This window comes from Sorex araneus, chromosome 8 (assembly GCF_027595985.1).
Source record: "Sorex araneus isolate mSorAra2 chromosome 8, mSorAra2.pri, whole genome shotgun sequence".
NCBI lineage: Eukaryota > Metazoa > Chordata > Mammalia > Eulipotyphla > Soricidae > Sorex > Sorex araneus.
The window spans coordinates 42,724,636-42,749,286 of record NC_073309.1 but is presented as its reverse complement, the minus strand read 5'-3'; the positions used below and the strand labels follow the sequence as shown (position 1 = coordinate 42,749,286).

The window sequence follows — 24,651 nt, the reverse complement described above, 5'->3', positions numbered from 1 at the left end:
CGGAAAGTACCTGGGGAACCAGGGACAAGTCACTTGGCCTCCTGGGGCCGAGGTTTCGTCCCCAACCTCGTGGGGCTGCTACCAGGACCGGGAGCACGACGCTCCAAGGAGGCGCCTGTCAAATGAGTTGCCCCGCCCATTGGGGGAGGGCGCAGGAAAAACAGCAGAACCGCGCTTGGCCCCGGCCAACCGGATTTCCCCTGTGAAATTTCCACTGCCTATATGCTCACCTTCAGGTGGCGGATTATTATTATTATTATTATTATTATTATTATTATTATTATTTGTTTTGTTTTTTTGTTTTTTGCTTTTTTGGGTCACACCTGGCGATGCACAGGGGTTACTCCTGGCTCTGCACTCAGGAATTACCCCTGGCGGTGCTCAGGAGACCATATGGGATGCTGGGATTTGAACCCGGGTCGGCCGCGTGCAAGGCAAACGCCCTACCCGCTGTGCTATCTCTACAGACCTTATTATTATTATTATTATTATTTGATTCAACAAATCCTGAGTCATTCGCCCTGGTACTAGTCTGAAGTCCCAGCCTGCACTGGCGGGGCGCCTTCGGGTCCCTCCAGAGAGCACGAGGAGCCACAGCCTGGGTCCCCGCAGCCCCGCGCCCTCCCCGTTCCAGGGTTCCGTTACTTTGGCGAGTTAGTGAATGAACCCCGGCGCCCAGGAAGAGGACGTTTAAGTAGAGGGAGGAGGAGGAAGTGAGGAGGAGGGGGAGGGGAGAGAGCGTGCGAGGCGGGCGGTGGCGTTCCCCAAAGACCGGGAGGGCGCTTGCCTTGCACGCAACGGCCCGGGTTAGATCCCCGGCACCCCAAAGGGTCCCCCAGCATCCCCAGGAGTGATCCCTGAGCGCAGAGCCAGGAGCAACACCCCTGAGCATCGCCGAGTGTGACCCTGAGCCCCCAAATAAACAACAAAATCAAAATGCTTGTTTTTAAAAAATATATACCTATTATTATTATTTGCCGTGACGGGAAAGCCGCAGAGGGGCGCGTGCGTGAGCGTCAAGAGGCCGCGTGGGTGGGGACACGGGGACGCGGGGACCCTGCGGGCGCCAGCGGGGCCGGGCGGGCGGCGGCTGCGCGCCGCAGGGACTGCCGGGCGCTGACCCCGCGGGTCACTGTCGCCGCCGCCGCCGCCGCCGCCGTCGCCGCCCGGCCGCGGGGCCATGGGCGCCTTGTCGTCCCGGGCGCCGGCCGCCCGGGCCCCCGCGGCCCCGTCGCCGCCCGAGAAGGGCCCCGACCTGAGCCAGCTGCCGCCCGAGCTGCTGCTGCTGGTGCTGAGCCACGTGCCCCCGCGCGTGCTGCTGCGCCGCTGCCGCCTGGTGTGCCGCGGCTGGCGCGCGCTGGTGGACGGCCAGGCCCTGTGGCTGCTGCTCGTGGCCCGCGAGCACGGCGCGCTGCTGCCGCTCGTCCGCAGCTGCCTGCCCCGCGCGCGCGCCGCGGGGCCCGCGCTGCTCGGCCGCTTCTGCGAGCTCCGGCCCCTGGGACGCAACCTCATCCGCAACCCGTGCGGCCAGGGTGAGAGCGCGGCCGCGCCCCCGCGGCGGGGACCCCCGGCCCCGTCGGCTGGGGCGCACGGCTGGGGCGCACCGGGGGCAGCCGGGCCCCGCCGGGGCTGGCGCTTGGGCTCTGCGCTCAGCGGCGATCGCTGCTGCCCTGGAGGGGGGGCCTGGGGGAGAGAGGGAGGGGGTGGTCTGTGTGGCGGGATCAAACCTGGAAGTGCAAAGCCAGCGCCCCACCAACTAAAATAATACTGATGCCAGCCCCAGGCATCAGTATTATTTTTATTATTGGTGTTGAGGCCACACCCGGCTTGTACTCGGGACTTGCTCTTGGCTCTGCGCTCAAAGATCACTGCTGGCGGGGCTGGGGGACCCGGGATTGGGGCTGTGTGCTGGGGTCAAACCTGAGTCGGCGAGCGCAAGGCCAGCGCCCCACCCACTACTATCACTACGGCCCCAGGCATTATTATTATTATTATTATTAGCCTTGAGGCTTCACCCGGCTGTGCCCAGGGTTAACTCCTGGCTCTGTGCTCAGGGATCACTCCTGACAGGGCTGGGGATTTCTAAGTGGGGGACCAGACCCCCTAACCTCTGTACTATAACACTGGCCCCAGGCATTATTATTATTATTATTAATTTTGCCATGGCTAGACCCACGGCTTACTCCTGGCTCTGCACTCTGGGGTCACTCCTGGTGGTGCTCAGGGGACCATATGGAACGCCCAGGATCAAACCTGGGTCTGCCCGGTGTAAGGCAAGTGCACTATGGCTGCGGTCCTAGGCCATGGCTTTTGCCTCTGTGCTCAGAGATCATTCCTGGCCGTGCTTAGGGTATTGTGTGAGCTGCCGGGGACCTAACCAGGGTCTGCCGGGGCCAGGCACGTGCCTGCCCCTGGACTGTTCCTCCAGGGCCCCTTAGCCCTTTTTACCCTCCAGAAGGCTTCCGGAAATGGATGGTGCGGCACGATGGGAACGGCTGGGTGGTGGAGCAGAACCGGACCAGCATTCCTGGGGCCCCTTCACAAACCTGCTTCGTGTCCTCCTACAGGTGAATATCCCGGTGGCCTGGGCCAAGTCGGGACAGCGTGTCCTTGTTCCCCCTGACCCTTCTCCCTCCTGCCTAGGTGGTGTCACAAGAAGCAGGTGTTGGACCTGGAGGAGGAAGGGCTGTGGCCGGAACTGCTTGATAGTGGCAAGATTGAAATTTGTGTCTCTGACTGGTGAGTGTGATGGTGAGACAGCCCTTGGCTAAGCCCCGACCACGCATGATCTGGGCCGGGGCGACTTCGCTGAAACCTCACAACCCCTCACAGATAAGCAACCGGAGTTCAGGGAAGTGAGTCCATCACTAGTTTTTCAGTGACCATGCTCCTCGAACCCCTGTCTTCATCCCCACAGGATTGGAAGATGCCAGATTGGATCATTTTTTTGTTTGTTTGTTTAGTGCTCAGGGCGTACTCCTTGCTCTGTGCTCAGGGATCATTCCTGGCAAGGCTCGGGAGACCCTGTGAGGTGCTGGGGATCAAACGTAGGGTGGCCGTGTATTAAGTAACTGCCCTACTCACTGTATTATTGTGCCTGCCTAAGGCACTGTAGCGCTGTAGCACTGTCGTCCGTTGTTCATCGATTTGCTCGAGCAGGCACCAGTAACATCTCCAGTGTGCGACCTGTTGTTACTGTTTTTGGCATATCGAATACTCCACGGGTAGCTTGCCAGGCTCTGCCATGTGGGCGGGATACTCTCGGTAGCTTGCCAGGCTCTCCTAGAGGGACAGAGGAATTGAACCCAGGTTGGCCGCATGCAAGGCAAACGCCCTACCTGCTGTGCTATTGCTCCAGCCTGTCTGCCTAAGGCATTATATTATTATTATTATTATTATTATTACTATTATTATTAGTTTGGGGGCCACACCTGGCTATGCACTCAGGGTTCACTCCTGACAGGGCCCATGGGGCCCTATGAGGTTCTGGGGATCAAGCCTGGGTTGGCCACATGCAAAGAAAGCACCTTACCTGCTATACTATCACTCCAGCCCCAGGCATCATCATTGTTATTATTATAATTACTTTTGGGGCCATACCCGGCTGTGCTCAGGGTCTACTCCTGACTATGCTCAGGGATCACTGCTGGCAGAGCTGAGAACCCATAGGGGGTGCCAGGTACTGAAATGGTTAGCTGCATGCAAGGCCATTGCCCTCCCCCTGTACCATGGCTCCAGCCCTATCCCCAGCTTTGAAACCTTCCTAGATATTTCCAACCATTAGAAAAATCTAGAAAGCCACTCGTGAGTCCTAAGTCAATCTGAATGAATAAATGTGGCCTCTGGAGCTTTCTGGTCACAGGAAAAATATTTTTTGTTTCTAGGCCAGAATGATAGTACAGTGGGTAAGGTATTTGCCTTGCATGTGGCTGACCTGGGTTTGATTCCTGGCATCCCGTATGGTACCCCCCGAGCCCGACAGTAGTGATTCCTGGGTGTAGAGCCAGGAGTCAATCTTGAGCACTGCTGGGTGTCGCCGGAAACATTTTCAATCTTTCCTTTTCTATTTATATTCTGTGTGTTTGTGGTTCTCACAAAGCAGTCCAGATGGGTGATACAGAAGCTTCTGAACATAAAAAGAATATTAATATTGGGACAGAAGAGATGGGAGTGGGACAGCAGAAAGGGCATTTGCTTTGCACACAACCAACCCAGGTTATATCCTTGGCACCCATATGAGTGTGATGGTCCCCTGAGCCCTGCAGGAGTGATCCCTGAATGCAGAGCCAGGAGTAAGCCCTGAGCACTGCTGGCTGTGGCCCCAAAACAACCCCCCCAAAAAATAAGTATATTAATATTGGGCTGGAGAGATAGTATAGTCAGTCAGTTAGGAGCTCTCTTCTCACATAATCAATCCTAGTTCACTACCTGGAAATGCATATGGTCCCCCGAACCCTATCAGGAGTGATCCCTGAGTGACGAGCCAGCAGTAAGCTCTGAGCACTGCTGGTTGTGGCCCAGTAACCAAAATATCACTGTCACTGTATCACTACCATCTGTTGCTCATCGATTTGCTTGAGTGGGCACCAATAACGTCTACATTGTGAGACTTATTGTTACTGTTTTTGGCATATTGAATATGCCACGGGGAGCTTGCCAGGCTCTGCCGTGCAGGCGAGATACTCTTAGTAGCTTGCCGGGCTCTCCGAGAGGGGAGGAGGAATCGAACCCGGGTTGGCCGAGTGCAAGGCAAACGTCCTACCTGCTATGCTATCGTTCCAGCCCAACCAAATTAATAATAATAATAAAGCAAAAACAAAAATAAAGCATGTACTCTAGTCTATAGAGCAATCTCTCTGACACTCTCCAAAATTCTTAGTTTTGACCATTTTCGTCCTACATACATAGATATTTGTGTTTGTGTGTGTTCAGAATCATTCAGACCGTGCCTTGTATTTGGCTTACTTCACTCAGTTGTGTTAATAGATCCATCTATCCATCCATCACTGTATGTTGTTGTTGGTTTACTTCCTTATTGTCTGGCATTTACACTATCATTGACCCACGGGTCTACGGAGAGCGGATGTTGTTCTTTCCGGGGAAGCTGGCAGCCCGTCACCAGCTGAATCCTTTTGAGTGACTGATAGGAAATTTGTATGTTTCCCTTGTTGTTGTGTGTTGTTGCTACAGTGGCCAGAGTAGCAAGACAAGCACACACACTTGGTCATGGTGCCCTGGAGACTGCACTCTTTGTGGGGTCTCCTGGGAGCACATGTGGCATTGTCACCAGGATTGCATTTGTCACGGGGGCTGGCGCCTAAGATTGAACTCTGCCACATGCCTGCATGTCAGGCATTCTTCTACTGAGCACCATTTCCGGGAGCCCTAGGGAAGTATTTTTGAAAGCATCAACATTATACATTGGCTTGTTACATCTTTCACCACCATTTAAGCCTGGGATGAAGGTCTGGAGGAATGACTCAGGGGCTTGGCACACCTGCCTTGCAAGTGTGTGGTCCCGAGTTCAAATCCCTGGTGTTCTACATGCCCTGGGCATGATCTTGACAGCTCTGCTGTCATGTCCAAGGAGAAAGAAGAAACAATGTCAGGCGATAAATGGAAGATAAATTCTAAGAGAAAATAAAACTTGTATCAAAGATTTTATTATTAATGAGAAAAAAAAGATATTATAAAAAAAAGAAACATCTTTATCAGGGCTGGAGAGAAAATAATACAGCGGGTAGGGCACTTGCTCTACCTCTGGCTGACCCGGGTTTGATCCCCAGCACCTCACAGGGCCCCTGAGTTCTCCAGGAGAGATCCCTGAGCTCAGAGCCAGGGTAAACCCTGAGTGAAGCTGGGTTTGGCCTCAGAAACAAAACAAATAACATTTTATCTTTTCATGTGTGGCTTATTGATACATATATTTTTTATTTAGGGGAACCTGGATGTGATTAGGGCTTACTCCTGACTCTGTGCTCAAGGATCACTCCTGGTAGTACTTTGAGGAACCCTATGGGATGCCAGGAATGAACCCTGGGTCAGCCACATGCAAGGCACCACCCTGCCCTCTGTACTCTCTCTCCGGCCCCTGATTGAATATTTGCTATCTTTAACTGGTGGCTCCTGCTGTTGTGAGAGACTTCTGGCGACACCGTCAGGTGTGTGAATGAAGCACCACAAAAGAGTTGTCTCCCTTGGGGCTGGAGGGAGGGCACAGCAGGGAGGGCACTTGCCTTGTACGTGGCCGACCAAGGTTCAATCTCCAACACCCCATATCACCCCCTGAGCCCCACCAGGAGCAATCCTTGAGCACAGAACCAGAAGCCCTGAGTACTGCTGGGTGAGACCCCCCCAAAAAAAAACAAAAGACATACTATGACTGTGGGGGTGTGGAAGTCACTTAGAGGGTCTCATGAAAAGGCACCAGGCTCGATTCCTGATCCTTCATTGTCTCTCCCAAGCAACCTGGTGGCCCCCAGTACTGCTGAACCCAAGGAGTGCTAGGTTGAGTGTTGGTGAAAGTGCCTCCTGGGGCTCCCTGAGCACTGCTGTGAGACCCTCCCCCGACACACACACACACAACAGTAATAAACCAGCTGGGTGCCTGCTGCATGCAGGAGGGTGGGGCCCTGGGCTGCACTTTGGATCCACTTCCAGGGAGGCCCTACAAGTGGGGCAGACAGACACCGGCGCCTGGTGAAGGTGGGCCCCCCCCCCCCCCCGCCTGCACTTTGGATTCGCTTCTAGGAAAAGCCCTGCGGGCGGGGCGGGCAGACAGCCCGAGAAGGACACTCCAGGCCATGCTGGGCTCCCTGTCCCCCAGGTGGGGAGGCCGACACGACTGTGGCTGCAAGTACCGGCTCGTCGTCCAGCTTCTAGATTCCAACTTCACCGTCCTGAAGGAATTCTCAGCCACGCCCGAGCCCATCCCGCAGTGGAATAATGACGCCTGTCAGCAGGTGAGCTGGGGCCAGGGTGTAGGCGAAGGGGACGGGCCCTGTGATGACCTTTGCCACAGAACAGCCCCCGAAACTCCGTGACTTGACACCAAAGGCATCTTCACAACCTCTGTGTGGTTTCTTGTAGAGTTGTCAGGCAGGCATGTGTATATGTGTGTACATGCATGTGTGTACATGTGCATGTAGGGGGGTGCATATGGGGGGGTGTGCATGTGGGTGTGAGTGCATGTGTGCATGCACATGTGTGTGCATGTAAATGCATATGTGCATGCATATATGTGTGTGTGCACATGTGCACACATGTGCGTATGTGCAAGTATCTTTCTTTGTGCTTTTGAGCATCATAGAGAGTGAGGGAACAAACTACAGTGCTGCCAGCCCTCTGAATCATGTTCCAAGCCCATTTTTGGTTTGGTGGTGGGGTTGGGGCAGGGGAGGGAGCAACCTTGGAGGCTGGGGTTCAATGCAAGGGCCAAAAGGATGTGGTGCTGCTGCAGCCCTAAGGTGTTGGGGGAACCACACGTGGTGCCAGAGACTGAGCCAGGGTCAGCTGAGTGCAGTGCAAGCATCAAACTGCCACCCGCCCCCCCCCCGCCTCTCTCTCTCTCTCTCTCTCTCTCTTTCTCTCTCTCTCCCTCTCTCCCCCTCTCCCTCTCTCCCCCTCTCCCTCTCTCCCCCTCTCTCTCTCTCCCCCTTTCTCTCTCTCCCCCCTCTCTCTCTCCCTCTCTCCCTCTCCCTCTCTCTCTCTCTCCCCCTCTCCCTCTCCCTTTTCCTCTCCGTCTCCCTCTCTCTCCCTCCCTCCCCCATCTCTCTGCGGTGCTGGGGATCAAACTGAGATCTCAGGCCTGCGCTCATTGCTGAGCCTCCTCCCAGGCTAAGTATCTCTTTATTAAATTCAAGAATTTGCCCTGAGAATGTCAGCGCCTTACCGCTCAGGCAGCGCGGGCGGCCTGCAGCGCCCCCGCGAGGCTTCCAAAGACACTGCAGCCGCGGCCCCGCCTTTCCGAAGGCAGCCAGGGGTGTCCCGCAGCCAAGGTTCCCTCCTGCCCCCTCCTACCTCTGCCCGCTCCTACCCCGCACCTGGGCTGACCCGCTGACCCTCGCAGAAGAGGCGCAGGGCCGCTCGTGCGTGGATGGCGCCCAGGGAGAAAGGGGACGCGTGTCCTTTTCTGCTCTTGGCCGGGACCAGGGGTCCACTTCGTCCTCTTTCTGCAGGTCACCCACGTCTTCTCCCACATCACGGGCGTCCGTTTTGTGTCCTTTGAGCACTGGGGCCAGGACACACAGTTCTGGGCCGGCCACTACGGAGCCCGCGTCACCAACTCCAGCGTGATCGTGCGCGCAGGTGCCAGCGTCTCTGCAACTTGAGGTCCATCACCCGGGCCGGGCCTCCACCGTCCCCCAGCGACTTCTACCTCCCGGGTTTCCCGGGAGCGCAGGTCCCAGAAACGACTAGAGAAGAGCCCGTGGGGGGACACGGCGGGGTTGCACCCCTGCTCCCCTTTGACTTCTGTGACGGGCCTTCCAGAAGCTTCTCTCCAGCTGGGTACCCAAAGCTGGCTCTGCCTAATAGAGTGGACCCACCTCCGGTGACGACCTTGACCTTCAAGGATTCAGGACTGGGACAGGGTCTCCCAGCTGAAATCCAGATAGCTGAGAAATTGTTTGGAGTTAATTGGTTCTGTTCACTGCCGTGTCTGAGGGACGAGGGGCTCTCCCCTGGCCCCTGCTTGGCCCTCAGTTACTCCTGGAATTGTGTGGTGTTTAAAGATATTTTTTTAATTTTAAAATGTTTTCAAGCATTGAGTATATATATATATATCACCAACAGCTATCGACAGCCACATGTAATAAATACATAATTTTGCCCAAAATGCCTTAGAGTTTTACAATTTGGAGGTGCTGAGTATCGAACCCAGGGCTTCATACATATGAGGTGTATATCCTGCCACTGAGCTCTCTCTCAGGCTCTCTGGCCTCTCCTCAACTCTTTTATTAGGTGGGCAGCATTGGGGACACGTCCAGCGGTGCTCAGAGCTTACTCCTGGCTCAAGTGCTCAGCTGATCACTCCTGGCCATACTCAGGGCACCCAATTGATTGCTGGGGTTGGGACCAGGGTCAAATACATGTAAAGCAAGTGCCTTAATCCCGGTACTATCTCTCCAGCTCCAGGGCGTCTTTTTCAGAGAAATACAGTACTCTGGGCCAGAGAGATCCCTCAGAAGACTGAGCCTAGTTTGGTGCCCAGGTATTATTGGCTGTGACCTGCCCCCCCCCAATAAAAAGGAATTAAAATATAAGATAGAAATAGCCGGGGCTGCGGATAGACCACTTGCTTTGCATGCGGCCAACCCGGGTTCAATCCCCAGCATCCCATATGGTCCCCCAGCGCCGCCAGGAAAAATTCCCAAGTGCAAAGCCGGGAGTAAGCCCTGAGCACTGTTGGGTGTGATCCCCAAACCAAAGAAGAATGAAGGAAGTAGGAAGGAAGGAGAGGAGAGGGGAGAGAGGGAGAGAGAGAGAGAGAGAGAGAGAGAGAGAGAGAGAGAGAGAGAGAGAGAGAGAGAGAGAGAGAGAGAGACCTTGCTTGCTACCTGGTTCAGAGCAACAGGTGTTGGGGCTGGAGCAATAGCACAGCGGTAGGGCTTTTGCCTTGCACGGGGCAGACCCGGGTTTGATTCCCAGCATCCCATATGGTCTCTTGAGCACCGCCAGGAGTGATTCCTGAGTGCAGAGCCAGGAGTAACCCCTGTGCATCGCCAGGTGTGACCCAAAAAGAAAAAAAAAAAAACAGAGCAACAGGTGTGAAAAGAGAGACATCAGGGACCACGCAGAGGGAGAACTTCCTACAGGAGTAATGCAGATGACTATTCCAAACCCCAGGAAATCAGTTCAGAGTTCAGGGCACGAACGAGGCTGCTGGTGGATGCAGTCCTCAGCCATGGCCAGCTGTGCCTTTCTGGGCACGAGCTGAATTGTGCGTGCAATGGCAGGCTCAGGCAGGGGTGCCCCATACCCCCAGTCATGCCCAAGAACACGTGAAGCTCACGTGCAGTTTGATGGCTGCCATGCAGGCTGCTGACATGTGAGGTATCCAGATAGATACAGATCTCGCACCGGAGCCCATCACAGACTTGGTCCCAAGCCTCCCCAGGCACTGCCCCAGGTGACCGAGGCAGGCCGTGGCAGAGCCCGGCCCCTCTGCGCTGCCACTCCTCTCCCCACTGTCCATCTGCAGAGCGTCTGAAACAGCAGCTGAGTTGGTACGTGCTGTGGGGTTAAAGAGATGATAGATAGTACAGCGGGGAAAGCGCTTGCCTGGTACGTGGCCAACCCAGATTGGATCCCGTAGGGTTCCCGAAGCACTGCCAGGACTAATTCCTGAGCACATAGCCAGAAGAAACCGGGTGTGGCCCCAAAACAGATAAACAAAAGTGGAAGGACCAGAAAGTATGGGGGGGTGGGGGGAGGGGGAGGTTAGGGTATTTACCTTGCAACAAAGCTCCACCTGAGTTCGATCCCCTGCACCCCACCAGGAGTCAGCAGAGTCAGCAATGAGTACCAAGCCAGGAGCAAGTCCTGAGAACCACTGAGTATGCCACGCCCCCCCCCACACACACACACGCAAACAAAAAGTGACAATGGGATTGAAAACAGTACGTCCAATTTCTCAGGAACCCCTAACTGACTTCTGCCCGGTCTAGCTAAAGCCAGAACATGCACACGCCCAAGGGCCTGGGTCTCTTCACTTTCTGCCTCTCCTCCAGGCAGGAGGAGAAATAGCCCAAAGGAACATTCCTGGGCACGAGTGTGGGCTGCGTCGCCAACGGTAAGTGAACTGTGCCGGTGTGACCCAAAAACAAGCAGACCAGAAAACCATTACTGTTCTTCCTCCAGCCCAGCGTGGCAGCACGCACTCCACGCACACGCACACGCACACCTCTTCCAGTCTCTTGGCAGCTGTGAGTTAACCCTGTCGATGCTGGATTTATGTCTAAGTGCTGGATTTGAGTCAGTGAAGATAAAAGTGCTCTGAGTTGTATGCCCGTTCCTTTTTTTTTTTTTCATTTTGAAATTTTTTTTATTGCGTCACCGTGAGGTACAGTTACAAAGCTTTTATGTTTGAGTTTCAGTCATACAATAATCAAACACTTATCCCTCCACCAGTGTACATTTCCCATCGCCAATGTCCCCGGTGCCCCCACCCCCACCCCACCCCCCATCCTACCCTTTCCCCTGCCTCTATGGCAGACAACTTCCCTCTTACTCTCTCTCTCTACTTTGGGCATTATGGTTTGCAATACAGATACTAAGAGGCCATCGTGTTTGGTCCTTTATCTACTTTGGGAGGTGAGAGGTTCAAGACCACCCCTGGTGGAGCTCAGGGCTTACTGTTGGGTGCAGAGAGATAGCGCAGTGGGTAAGGAGATTGCTTGGCACATATCTGACCCGGGTTTGGTCCGAGAACCACTTATGGGGGAGAGCCAGAAGTAAGCCCAGAACACTGCGTCATCTGGTCACCAAACACAACACAACAGAACAACAGCAAAAGGACCACACAGGCCTTACCTCCCCACCCCCACCCCTACCCCCACTCTGGCCTCTTTCTTTCTTTCTTTCTTCCTTTCTTTCTTCCTTTCTTTCTTTCTTTCTTTCTTTCTTTCTTTCTTTCTTTCTTTCTTTCTTTCTTTCTTTCTTTCTTTCTTTCTCTCTCTTTCTTTCTTTCTTTTTAATTTTATTGAATCACCATGAGATAATTAAAAGCTTTCATGTTTGGGTTACAATCTGACAATGATCAAACACCCATCCCTCCACCAGTGCACATTCCCCCCCACCGATATCCTGGGTATACCCCCCCTTTCCCACCCTCCCCCTGCCTCCATGGCAGACGATATTCCCCATACTCTCTCTCTACTTTTGGGCATTATGGCTTGCAACACAGACACTGAGAGGTCATCGTGTTTGGTCCATTGTCTACTTTCGGCATGCATCTCCCATCCCAACTGGTTCCTCCAGCCATCATTTTCTTAGTGATCCCTTCTCTATTACATCTGCCTTCTCCCCTCCGCTCGTGAAGCAGGCTTCCAGCTATGGGGCAATCCTCCTGGCCCTTATATCTCCTGTCCTTGGGTGTGAGACGGGCCTTACCTTGACTGTGCTCAGGGGTCATACCTGGTATGCTCGGGGAAGTTTATGCAGTACTGGGGATTGAACTGGAGTCAGCCACGTGCAAGGCCAGTCGCTAACCCCTGAACTATCTCTCTGGCCCCTATTTTTCAATGTTTCAGGATTTTGGGTCCCCCCAACTCCCCTCCCCACAGCACTCATACATTCCAAGCAAATGCTTTACTGCTGAACTGCATCCCTGGCCCAGCATTTTTAAGCTTCCAGTGCAGTGGCATTAAGTACATTCATAATGTTGGCAGCCACCGCTACCCATTTCCAGAACCTTTACTTCATCCCAGACAGAAATGCAGAACCATCCAGCAAGAAGAACTCCTGGCCCCTGCCCGCTGCAGCCGCCAGCCTGCCTCCAGTCTCCTGTGGAGAAGTGAAATCTTCCAGTGTTTGTCCTTCTGGGTCGGGCTAATTCATTTCTTTGAACTATGATCTCCTTATTTACATCATCTTTGTCAGCCTTTCAACAAGTCTCCTAATTCACTTGCAAATTAACTTCCACAGGGCCAGAAGGCGAATGCTACAGAGAAGGCGTTTGCTTTGCATGTGGCAAACCTGGGCTGTAACCCCAGCACCACATAGGGTCCCCTTGATGTAGGTAGGTAGTTAGGGAAAGGCCCTTGGCAATGAAACTTAGATTAACAAAGTCTCTGGGAAGGAGAATCCTGAGACTGACCCACTCTGTGGATACAGAAAACAGATCTGATAAGACCTTCAGCAGATCCTGAGGAGGTTGGACCCAAACTCCCCATGAGTTTCCCCAAAACTCCCCATGAAGTTCCTCAAATTCCCTTGACCTCTCCCTTAACCTGATTAAAATGTGATCCAGCCTAAAGAAGACCATCACCACTCCCAACCTACCTGGTAACCTCCTTAGCAACAGACTTTTACCTGGGAAGAAGCCCCACGTGGGTGCAGGTTGAAGAAACCCTATAAAAGACACCTTGAACAAAGGAAGCCCGCACATATGCTGCCTGAGCCCATGTGCTGCTTGTGCCCACATGGCCGAGCACATGTAGTGCCTGAGCACATGTGTCGCCCGCATCTCCCCTCTTGAGATGTGTACTTTCATGCTTTCGTGTCCAGTGCTAGGATGTGTGTAGAGCTCTCTCCATCCTCGGAGAAGCCCACGTTCTCTCTTGAGCGCGTTATTCTTACTATTCTCTCTCCCACTTATCCCTTCCTCCTTCCCTCAGAAACCTCTAAATAAAATTTGTTTACTTCACTGCTTGTCTACTCCTGAAATTCTTTTCCGTGAGCGAGACAAGAACCCAGTAACCCTGGGTCCCGAGTGGTAGAGGCAGTTGGGGAGAAAGTGACCATCTTTCTCCTCCCCGCTTCACGTAAGTCACCCGTGGGGCTCACCGACATCACCCTGAGCCTCACCAGGAGTGATCCCCGAGCACAGAGCCAGGAGTCAGCCCTGAGTACCACCGATGTGGCCCCAAAACAAAACAAAATTAACTTGGACAACTTTCCTTGGCATTTGGGCTGTGTACCTTTCTTTACTATTCGATAAAAGAAGATATACATATATGTATATATGTGTGTGTGTACATCATGTATTTTTAGTTGTGGGGGCACACCCAGGGTTGTCATAGGAGTGACTGGAACCCCTGTGAGCAGTGCTGGAGAGCCCCTGGGGTTCAGGGATTACCTAGGCCCCTCTCAGCAGTACTCGGGGGACCCTGCACAACTCAGAATCAGACTTGAGCCATTTCCCCAAAACTCTAGATTCAGTATTTAAGAATTGTATTTATGGGGGGTTGGAGCGATAGCATAGCAGATAGGGCATTTGCCTTGCACGCGACCGACCTGGGTTTGATTCCTAGCATCCCGTATGGTCCCCCTAGCACTGTCAGGAGTAATTCCTGAGTGCAAAGCCCTGTGCATCGCCAGGTGTGACCCAAAAAGAAAAAAAAAAGAAGAAGAAGAATTGTATTTACGGGGCCAGTGAGCTAATACACTTGCCTTGCACACAGCCAACCCAGGTTTCATACCTGGCATGACATAGGGTCCCACGGTCCCCTCCAGGAGTGGTCCCTGAGCACAGAGCTGCGAGGTGTGTGCTCAGGACTTACTCCTGAGCCAAACAGACAAAAACTATATTTATCATTGGTCACTGCTGCTATTTGAGGAGTGCTATGATTTTATTATTCCACACACAGCTTTCATATCCAACAGATTTAGTAAGATTTCTTCTTGGTTCTTTCGTCCTTTCTGTTTTGCAGTTCTGAGGAACAAACCCTGGTTTCCTGCGTGCCTGGCACTCATTTTGTCCTTGAGTGATATCCCTGGGCCTCTCATTTGTTCTTTAATGGGACTTTTTCTGACTTGGATACCTATTATAGGCTTGGAACAGCTCCTATCATCTGTTGGCTATTCCCTTTCATTCCTAATTGCTCTCCAATTTTTTTAAACTTAAATTTTAATTTAATTTTACTTTTTTTTAAATAATTGCATTTATTTATTTATTTATTTTTGCTTTTTGGGTCACACCCGGGATTGCACAGGGATTACTCCTGGCTCATGCACTCAGGAATTACTCCTGGCATTGCTCAAGGGACCATATGGGATGCTGGGAATCGAACCCAGGTCGGCCACATGCAAGGCAAACGCCCTACCCACTGTGCTATCGCTCCAGCCCCTAATTTTACTCTTTGTGGGAGATGGGTCACACTCAGAGGTGCTAGGGACCTACTCTTGGTTCTACTCTTGGTTCACTCCTGATGGTGCTCGGGAGACCCTAAGTGGTGCTGGGGATGAAACCAGGGTTGGCTGCATACCAGGCAAATGCCTTACTCCTAGACTGTCCCTCCAGCCCAGACACTATAGCACTATATATGTATGTATATATATACATATATATATTTAATTGTAAGCAAGCTTTGTATTCTGTCCAATGCTCTCTCTCTCTCTCTCTCTCTCTGTCTCTGTCTCTCTATCTCTCTATCTCTCTTTTGGGTCATGCCCAGCTTACTTAGAAATTACTCCTGGCAGTCCTCAGGGGACCACATGGGATGCTGGGTATCGAACCCCAATTGGCCATATTCAAAGGAGGCTCCCTCCCCACTGTACCATCACTCTGACCCCTGTTCTTTCTCTTAAATTATTAATATGGCAGACAGCATTCATAGATTTGCTTGCAGATGATATTTTTGCAGAAATGTCACAGGCTGGAGAGCTGATTCACTGCTGTGACATGGCCCCAAGGTCTCAGCGCCTTCCCCACCCCTGCCAGGAGCATTGGGTCACCAGGTGCTCAGTCAGAGAGACACATGTCCCAAGGGTGGTCCTATCCCAGGGTCACAACACTGATGTCTGCTCCACTGGGGAATAAAGCTCACCTGCCCCTTGCGTGGCCCAGGCTAGGGGCTCCCTGTTGGGGTCACCTGGGTTTCTCCCAGGGCCCCTACACCCCCCTTTGCTGACAAGGGCTGCCCCAGGGAGCACCCCCGATACCATCTGTCATACCACACACCTCCGGCTTGCAGCCTGTTTCCCGGGAAACCTTACATGTCAAAGCTAGCTGTGTGCGTGCAATGCTTATTTTTAGCCCCGAATAAATACTGACGTGTCCCCAACTTCATTCTGGATTTGAACATGGCCACTGCCTTCACAGCCCACTGTGGTCCTCCCCCTCCCTCCTCCTCAGAGATAACCGGTGTTCTTTTGGAATACTCTCTCAGTTTATTGGTTAACTTTTGTTTGATCTTATTCTAATTACATTTTTGGGGTGCCGGGACACACCTGGCGGTGTTCAGGGATGACTCCTACCTCTGTGCTCAGAGATCACTCCTGGGAGTGCTCAGGGAACCCTATGGGGTGCCGGGGATCAAACCCAGGTCAGCTACATGCAAGGCAAGAGCCCTACCCATTGTACTATCTCTCCGGCACCCAGTGATTATTTTTTTATTTCCTCCCCTTCCTTCTTCTGTTCTTGATTGTTGCTGAGTATGAAGAGAGATTTTCTTTTTCCTTCTTTTTTTTTTTTTAATTTTTGGGTCATATTCAGTGATGCTCAGGAGTTACTCCTGGCTTTGCATGCAGGAATAAGCCCTGACAGGACTCAGGGAACCATATGGGCTGCAGGACCGAACCTGGGCTGGCTATGTGCAAGGCAAATGCCCTGCCTGCTGTACTATCGAACCGGCCCACCTTGGTGGTTGTTGCTATTGTTGTTATGATGGGGTCTGCACACCTGCCTGGGCGCAGTGGTCCACGGGCTCACACTCTTAGCCAAGGGACATGGGTTGCTGTCATCTTCCTCCTGCCAGGGCAGATGAGTTACTGGGTTGCAGGCCCAAGAGGGGAGCAGGCGTCTCCTTCCTGTGCCCATGGCATCCTTTAGCAGATGAAGGTGCCTCGCGTCTCGCTGTGGAGCATGGGGAGGTGGCAGGGTGGCACATGTCCTGGGAGGTGAGGGGCCTCTGCCACCTTGAAGGACAGAAGCCAACAGGCAAGGGAGGAAAGGAATGAACCGGAAGTCTTAAGGGAGCTGCCAGACGCTGCCCACCCTGGCTGATGGGCCCCCAGGTAGAGAAAGTCTCCGAGCACATTGCCAGTGTGGCTGCCCCTCAGCTCCGGCCATCCCTGCGGGAGGTGGGGGAGGGGGAGCAGGGGTCCCGCAGCCGTCCTCACAGCCTCACCCACACTGCAGCACCTCTCTGTCCTGTGCCAGGAGAACTGGGATGCTTCTTCCCAAAGGGGAATCTCCCCACTGCAGGGCTCTCAGGGAACCCCACCCCACATGTGCCCCGCCTCCAGCTGACCCTGATGCCTGGTGGCCAGCGGGCCCACACTCAAACTTCTCTAAAGAACAACTATGAGGGCTGGAGAGACAGGACAATGCAGAGACCACTAGCCTTGCAAGCAGCCGACCCCAGGTCAATCCCAACCCTGCATAGGGTCGCCTGAGCCCACCAGGAGTGATCTTTGAGCCCAAAGTCAAGAGGTAAGGCCTGAGCACTATAGGGTGTGGCCCCGAAACAAAAAATAAACAACAACAAAGGAACAATTTCAGCCAGTAGGTTCTTTTTTGCTGTTGTTTGTTTCGGGGCCACAGACGGCGATGGTCAGGGTTTACTCCTGGCTCTGCACACAGGAATCACTCCAGTGGTGCTTAGGGGAGCATATGAGATGCTGAGGATCGAACCCAGGTCGACCACATGCAGGACAAGCACCTTATCTGCTGTACTATTTCTCTAGTCCCAGCCAATAGTTTCTTATTTTTCTTTTCTCTTTTTCTTTCTCTCTGGTAGCACTGTCCTCCCGTTGTTCATTGATTTGCTTGAGCAGGCACCAGTAACGTCTCCATTTTGAAACTTGTTACTGTTTTTGGCATATCAAATACACCATGGGTAGCTTGCCAGGCTCTGCCATGCAGGCGGGATACTCTCAGTAGCTTGCCAGGATCTCCGAGAGGGACGGAGAAATCGAACCCAGGTCGGCACGTGCAAGGCAAATACCCTACCCGCTGTGCTATCACTCCAGCCCTTCTGAGATCCTGCACAGTTCAATATTGCTTATATAGAGATTAGAGGAAGACAAGAAGCAAATGTGTGTTTGGTGGGGAAGGGTCAGACCTGGCAGTGCTCAGGAGCTATATATATCCAGCTCCGTCAGTACTTGGGGATGACTCCTAGAGGAGTTCAGGGGACCATGTGGTGCTAGGGATGAAATCTGGGTCTCCTCCATGCAGTCTGAGCTCAGTTCCTTGAGCTCTTTCAAACCTGGGAACCAAATATTGAAAGGTTCCCCCAGTCTTTTCGTCCAGGGGAAGGAAACGTGTGTCTGTGTTCAGAGAGGTAGACCCAGGCGCATGCGCACGTGCACTTGGGCTTTCTTTACAAATTCCTTGCCACAGGGCTGGAGCAACAGAACAGTGGGGAGGGCATATGCCTTGCATGCAGCCGACCCAAGTGTGATCCCCGGCATCCCATGTGGTCCCCTAAGCACTACCAAGAGTGATTCCTGAGTGCAGAGCCAGGAGTAACCCCTGAGGATTTACGGCTGTGGTCCAAAACCAACCCAAACCAAACCAAAAAAATTCCTTGATACATTAATGGTCTACAAAGTGCTTGTTAGCACATTTCATTTTTTTGTATTCCTGGGATAGATGTTGCATTTTTACACAATTTTGAATTTATATCTGAATTTATATTGTTTTATTTTGTTTTTTGGTTGGGGAGCCACACCTAGTGATGCTCAGAGGTTTCTCCTGACTCTGCACTCAAGAATTACTCTTTTTTTTTTCTTTTTGGGTCACACCTGGCTATGCTCAGGGGTTACTCCTGGCTCTGCACTCAGGAATTACTCCTGGCGGTGCTTGGGGACCATATGGGATGCTGGGAATCAAACCCAGGTCGGCCACGTGCAAGGCAAACAACCTACCCGCTGTGCTATTACTCCAGCCCCCTCAAGAATTACTCTTGGCAGTGCTCGCAGGACCATACCAGAAGCCAGGGATTGAACTTGAGTCGGCTGCATGCAAGACAAACTCCCTACCTGCTGTACTATCTCTCCGGCCCCCAAAAAACTTTTTTTTCAAATGAGTTGGTTTAAGTTCAGATGGTACAGATACGGGATAGACCAAACACTTGAGAAAAGTACATTTTGGCAGGATTCTGGGCTAGGTTTACTGACCTCACAGCTACAGTAAAAATAGTTGAGAACCTTATGAATTCTTTTCTCCTCCCCCTCCGCCTCCTCCTCTTCTTCCTTTTTTTTTTTTTTTGCTTTCTGGGTCACACCCAGCAATGCACAAGGGTTACTCCTGGCTTATGCACTCAGGAATTACTCCTGGCGGTGCTCAGGGGACCATATGGGATGCTGGGAATCGAACCTGGGTCGGCTGCATGCAAGGCAAATGCCCTACCCGCTGTGCTATCGCTCCAACCCCTTCTATTTTTTTTTTTTACAGAAGTTTATTCTTAAGTATAAACTTAAAGTTTATACTTTATACAGGTTCCAAAACAATTCATTCTAGGTACTGCTGGCAACAGACGCTATGCAGGGAATCCAGGTGTTTAACTAGCAGTAGAATTAAAGATCACCATTATCTCCAGCTCAAGGAACAGTTTACTTTTTGCCAGATTTCTTATTCCCCCTAGTGGCCAGGGGGCCCTTCCCTTCCCCTTTCAGTTACTCAAGTTTCTTCTGCTCCTCCTTCTGTTTCTGCTTGAATGCCTGTTCTTCCTCGTTCATTTCCTTGGCCTGCTTCTTGGGCTGCTTCAGGGGCTTCTTCTTGCCACCTTCATAGCTGGACATGGCGCCTGCCACCCTCCCCCGGGCTCTGTATCTAAAAAAGAACTTTTAAAATATTGTTTCATTTTGGGGGCCACACTTAACAGTGGTCAGGGCTGGCTCCGGGCTCTGCACTCAGGGATCACTCCTGGCAGGGCTCAGGGGACCCTACACAGTGGCAGAGATCAAACTCAGGTGGACCTTCCCCGTGTCCTGCCTCTCCAGCCGTGGGGCCGCAGCTCTGCCCCGGAGACAGGGAGAGCAATGCAGGGAGTGAATGAGCAGTGTGGGATTCTGGGAAACTCTCAACACCGCCCTGATTTATTCTGGGGGTTAAGTGCTCGGCAGAGCTTAATTTCTTAGAAGCGTCCATGGAACATCTGAAGAAAATTGAACAGTTTAAATTTATGAAAGCAGAACATTTAAGGAAATTTAATTAACCAAACTGCTAAATGGAATGTGAAACTGTGGAAACGGGCGTCGGCGGCCCATTAATCAGAGACCTCCTGAAAGGGCCTTGGAATGTTCTAGATTTATAAATGGAATAATAATTGGGGGGGGAGAACGTTGTAGCCTCAGGCAAGCGATGTTTCCCACGGGCACGTTTACTATGTTTACTACGTGAAAGATTCACCTGCAATGAACCGGGCAGCTCGAGGATTTCCCACCCGACACCCCAGAAAGCCTCCTTGTTCTGTCTGCCGCTAAGGTGCGTAGAAGACCACGCCTTCCCCACCAAACGCACATTGTGCGTTTCTATCTCCGCCTCAGAAGATAAGGGCTGGCCACAGCCTCTGGTCCCCCAAATCCACTTCCTCTTCCAGTCACCTCACAATGAAGAAGACCAGCTCTGAGGTGGGCCCCACAGACCCCACCACCACCTGGGGCCTGTGAAAATAACAGAGAGATAGTCCAATGGGGAGGGCGTTTACCTTGCACACAGCAGACCCGGGTTTGATCCCTGGTATCCCATAGGGTTCCCCAGGCACTGCCACCAGGAGTCATTTCTGAATGCAGAGCCAGGAGAAATCCCTGAGCAACGCTGGGCATGGCCAGAAGGGGGGGAAAAAAACAAACATGTTGGCTATGTGCAGCTATGCCTCTGCACTGGCCCTCTGACAGTCCCTCTGACACTGACGCTGTTCTCCGGCCCTTAAGGGTTTTTATGTTTTCTTTGTTTTTGTTTTTTATGTTTTCTTTGTTTTTGTTTTCTTTTTCTTTTCTCTATTTTTCAACATAGAGGCTTCTTCCAGCAGTTCTCTGGGACCATGTAGATCTGGGGTTCAAACTCAGCTCCATGTATGCTGCTAACGCTGCCTGAGATTTTTCTTTCAGGAGCTTATTGGAATGGTGCCACCTTATTGGTGAACCCTTCCATAAGGCCAGTTTGGACTCTGCCGTTACCCCAGGGGTCTGGGGCAGCCCCCTTCCCTCCCCCAGAAGCCCCCTTCCAGTGATAATCAGAAAGTATCTGGTGCTCTCAAGAGACCATTCCTGTTATCAATTTTCTGTGTGTGTGATCTCACATCAGGATTGGAGCGATAGCAGAGTGGGTAGGGCATTTGCCTTGCATGCGGCCGACCTGAGTTTGAGTCTTCTGTCCCTCTCGGAGAGCCCCGGCAAACTACCGAGAGTATCCGACTCGCATGGCAGAGCCTGGCAAGCTACCCATGGCGTATTTGATATGCTAAAAACAGTAACAAGTCTCACAATGGAGACGTTACTGGTGCCTGCTCAAGCAAATCGATGAACAACGGGATGACAGTGCTACAGTGCTACAGTGATCTCACATCTGAGTGGGGGAGGGGCCCGGGAATAGTAGCCAAGGAACAGGACCTTTCGCTGACAAGCTCTGGGCACAGCCTCCAATGAGATGAAAGTAGTGACAGAGGCAGACACCGGTGAGTACACGTTCCCACAGAAGCCAATTGGTGGACACAAGGCAACCATCTGTGTGCCGGGCACTCTGAGAAATGCATCCTCTAGCGCTTTAGCCTGTGAGAGCATTTGCATCTCCTGAAAAGCGCCGACTGTGCCATGGCTGGCCTGGGCAGATCAGTGGTTTTCTACTTCTCACGCCTGCAAATGGACACCAGTCCCTGGACCAGTGTTTGAAAACCCCTAGGAATGCCGGGAGCACAGTGACATATCAAGTCTGTGTTGGGTCAGACTGCAGTGGGCAGAGGCAGCTCCATCCTGGACGCTGTTCTCCGGCCTTTAAGGGTTTTTATGTTTTGTTTTTGTTTTTGGGGACCACACCTGGCAATACTCAGGGGTGACACCTGGCGCTGCACTCAGGTATTACTGCTGGTGGTACTCAGGGGACCATATGTGATGCTGGGGATGGAACCCAGGTTGGCTGCATGCAAGGAAAACACCCTCCCCGTTGTTTATCATCACTCCAGCCCCAGGTCTTCAAGAATTTCATCCAGAGAGCTGGACTGATAGTACAGTGGGTATGGCACTTGCCTTGCATGTAGTCAACTCAGGTTTGATCCCTGGAACCCCATCTGATCCCCTGAACATTGCCAAGAGTGATCCCTGAGGGAGGCTGGAGTAATAGTACAGTGAGGGTGTTTGCCTTGCATTCGCCACCGTGGGTTCAATCCCTACCATTCCATATGGTCCCCCGAACACTGTCAGGAATAAGTAATTCCTTAATGCAGAACCAGGAATAACCCTTGAGCACCACCGGCTATGGCTTGCCTCCCAAAAGAGAATGATCCCTAAGCACAGAGCCAAGAGTAAACCCTGAGCACTCCCAGGTGTGGCCTAAAAACAAAATCAGAAAAATGAATTTTCAGGGCTGGAGCGATAGCACCACGTTAGGGCGTTTGCCTTGCACACGGCCAACCCGGGTTCGATTCCAAGCATTCCATATGGTTCCCTGTGCACCGCCAGAAATAATTCCTGAGTGCAGAGCCAGGAGTAACCCCTGTGCATCGCCAGGTATAACCCAAAAAGAAAAAAAATTAATTTTCATTCAGATCAGGCAGACACGTCCAGGAAAGTTTTTGTGGAGAGCTACACCCGGCAGTGCTCGCAACTCACGCCTGGTTCTGTGCTCTCGGACGGTTCAGGTGGGTCACCAGAGGAGACAGGATTCTAGGAACAGCCAGTATGCTACAGTCACTTGGGGAAAAAGGGGGCATGAGCCCCAGGGAGATTCCAACCTCCCGCCCTCCCACCTCTGGGCAAATCCCATGCCCACACACAACGCTCCCATTCATGCTCTGTATGAGCACAGTGCAGCCTTTCTGCTGGCGCACGCACACCTCCTTGCTCCGACCCCGGCTCCGGCACTGCGGGGGGGGGGGTGGGGGGCATGGAGGGGGCGAGGCAGAGCCAGCACCTGAGCACCTGAGTAAACAGCCAACGCAGGACCCCACATGCTCCACACAGGATTTGCTTGTTACGCCTATTTGGTTCAATTTTGTCCATTTATTAATATTAATGTTGGTTTTGGCTTTGAGGTCATGCTCAGGGGTGCTCGGGGATGGCTCCCAGGGCATTCAGGGACCATGCCACGCCAGGGCTAGAACCATCCGCTGCGTGCAAAGTCTGCACTCCTCCGTGCAAGTCAGTTCCCCAGCCCCCAACCTATTTTCATTGCTGGGTTTTATTTGGGGGCCATGCCCAAAGCCAGTGCTGACTCCTAGCTCTGTGCTCAGGGGTCACTCCAGGTATTTGGGGGTCTTAAGCGGTGAGGGGTAGTAAACCTCAGTGGGCTGCCTGCAAGGCAGACACTGCCCATCATATAGACTCTCCAGCCCTTTTCTCTTTCGGGTCCCAACTAGTTTTATTTGGGGTGTTTTTTTGTGGGGGGGACACACCCAGTAGTGCTCAAGGCTTGTTCTCTGCACTCAGGGGTCGGTCACTCCTGGCAGGCCAGGGGGACCCTATGGGATGCCAGGCATTAAACCCAGGTTGGCCATGTGCCAAGTTTGCACTCTACCCTCTAAACTATTGTTCCAGCCTCCAACTACTTTTTTTCCATCTATCTTTTAAAAAATGAGATTTCTGCATAGGCAATTTTGTGCACTTAAAATTTGCTTCCACTTTTATTGAAAAATCATTGCCATGCGTTGCTTTCCAACTGGAGGGACCGAGCTGCTGGTTTGATTCAGGCATATTCTGGAGTGATGACCACAATGGGTTCAGCTCAGAGAGTCAATAATCTCTGTCTGTGGAGAGGAAGTACTTGTTGTCTTTGCTGAGAGCACTTCGGATTCTTTCCCTTAATAATGCACATCCCAGAGAGCTGGTAATCGTCATCATGTTCCACCTTTGGACCCGAGTGCTTATTGATTTAGAAGTGTGTACTTTTTTCGATTATTTGTTCGTTATTGGGCCTCACCCGGCGGTGCTCAGCCATCACTCAGGGCACGCGTGGAGACCATGTGGGATGCTGAGAATCCAACCCAGGGCAGCCATGTGCAAGGCTGTACCTATGTGCTGTACTATTGTTCCGGCTGTGTCACACCCCGTCCTCCACCCCACTCTCCCATCCCCTTTTCTGGTAACCACACAAGTGATCTCATTTTCTTTTTATTTTTTTTTGTTTGGGGGGGGGGTCTGACACTATCTCTCTAGTCCTGATTTCCTTCCTTCCTTCCTTCCTTCCTTCCTTCCTTCCTTCCTTCCTTCCTTCCTTCCTTCCTTCCTTCCTTCCTTCCTTCCTTCCTTCCTTCCTTCCTTCCATTTGGGTCACAACCAAGGGAAAGAGAAAAAAAAGAGTACACTTCCTAGGCGCTAGAAGAAGTGGAAGTAAAATTCCTGACCGTCCCAAGTGGGGTCCTCAGGACATTGGTCCTCGGATTTTGCATCTCTACTCCCTGCGTGGGCGGGTCCCATAAAATGCCCGCAGCTACAATGGTTTTCAGGTTAGAAAGCACAGTTCCGGCTCGTCTCAACCTACCCAGCATGAGGGTCCAGGGGGGCACCATGTCCAGGGGGCACCGGTCCCCACCATGCCCAGGTCCCAGGTGCGCGCATCTGTAAGAATCCTCGGTGCGGACAGTGCTCTTGCCGCTGGCCTTGCATGCAGCCAACCGAGTTTGATCCTGGAAGTACCTTGTGTGGGGTGACCCGATTACCGCTAGGGGGTCACTCCTGAGCACAGAGCCAGGAAAAGCCCTGAGGCCCCGCGGGATCTGGTCCGAACCTTCCCTCCCACACCCCTATAAGAAGAATCCTTGGAGTTTGGTTTGTATTTTTTTTAGGGGGTGGGGGCAATCCTGGACTTACGACCCCACGACACCGTGG

General features: G+C 52.5%; 1 protein-coding gene and 1 pseudogene across 3 annotated transcripts; one reads left to right on the top strand and one right to left on the bottom strand.

Moving 5' to 3' along the window:
• Nucleotides 1–1,135: 1,135 nt before the first annotated feature.
• FBXO27 (F-box protein 27) lies at nucleotides 1,136–8,836 on the top strand. 3 transcript variants are annotated; one of them, XM_055146352.1, is made up of 5 exons: nucleotides 1,136–1,532; nucleotides 2,429–2,567; nucleotides 2,644–2,739; nucleotides 6,751–6,962; nucleotides 8,178–8,315. In XM_055146352.1, exons 1-4 carry the CDS (start codon nucleotides 1,181–1,183, stop codon nucleotides 6,944–6,946), a joined length of 783 nt encoding a protein of 260 aa, XP_055002327.1. In that variant the 5' UTR covers nucleotides 1,136–1,180; the 3' UTR covers nucleotides 6,947–6,962; nucleotides 8,178–8,315. The 3 variants fall into 3 exon arrangements, with proteins under 3 accessions (XP_055002327.1, XP_004617346.2, XP_055002326.1); XM_004617289.2 differs by having other exon boundaries at nucleotides 1,147–1,532; nucleotides 2,456–2,567; nucleotides 6,827–6,962; nucleotides 8,178–8,836; XM_055146351.1 differs by having other exon boundaries at nucleotides 1,147–1,532; nucleotides 6,827–6,962; nucleotides 8,178–8,836.
• Nucleotides 8,837–19,221: 10,385 nt separating this feature from the next.
• LOC129406753 (translation machinery-associated protein 7B-like) lies at nucleotides 19,222–19,410 on the bottom strand (annotated as a pseudogene).
• Nucleotides 19,411–24,651: the final 5,241 nt, after the last annotated feature.

Excerpts from the sequence above, each read along its gene's own strand:
- FBXO27 (XM_055146351.1), top strand. The coding sequence starts at position 1,181 with ATGGGCGCCTTGTCGTCCCGGGCGCCGGCCGCCCGGGCCCCCGCGGCC. Across the intron at positions 2,740-6,826 it reads GAAATTTGTGTCTCTGACTG|GTGGGGAGGCCGACACGACT; the intron begins GTGAGTGTGATG and ends CCTGTCCCCCAG. Across the intron at positions 6,963-8,177 it reads ATAATGACGCCTGTCAGCAG|GTCACCCACGTCTTCTCCCA; the intron begins GTGAGCTGGGGC and ends CTCTTTCTGCAG.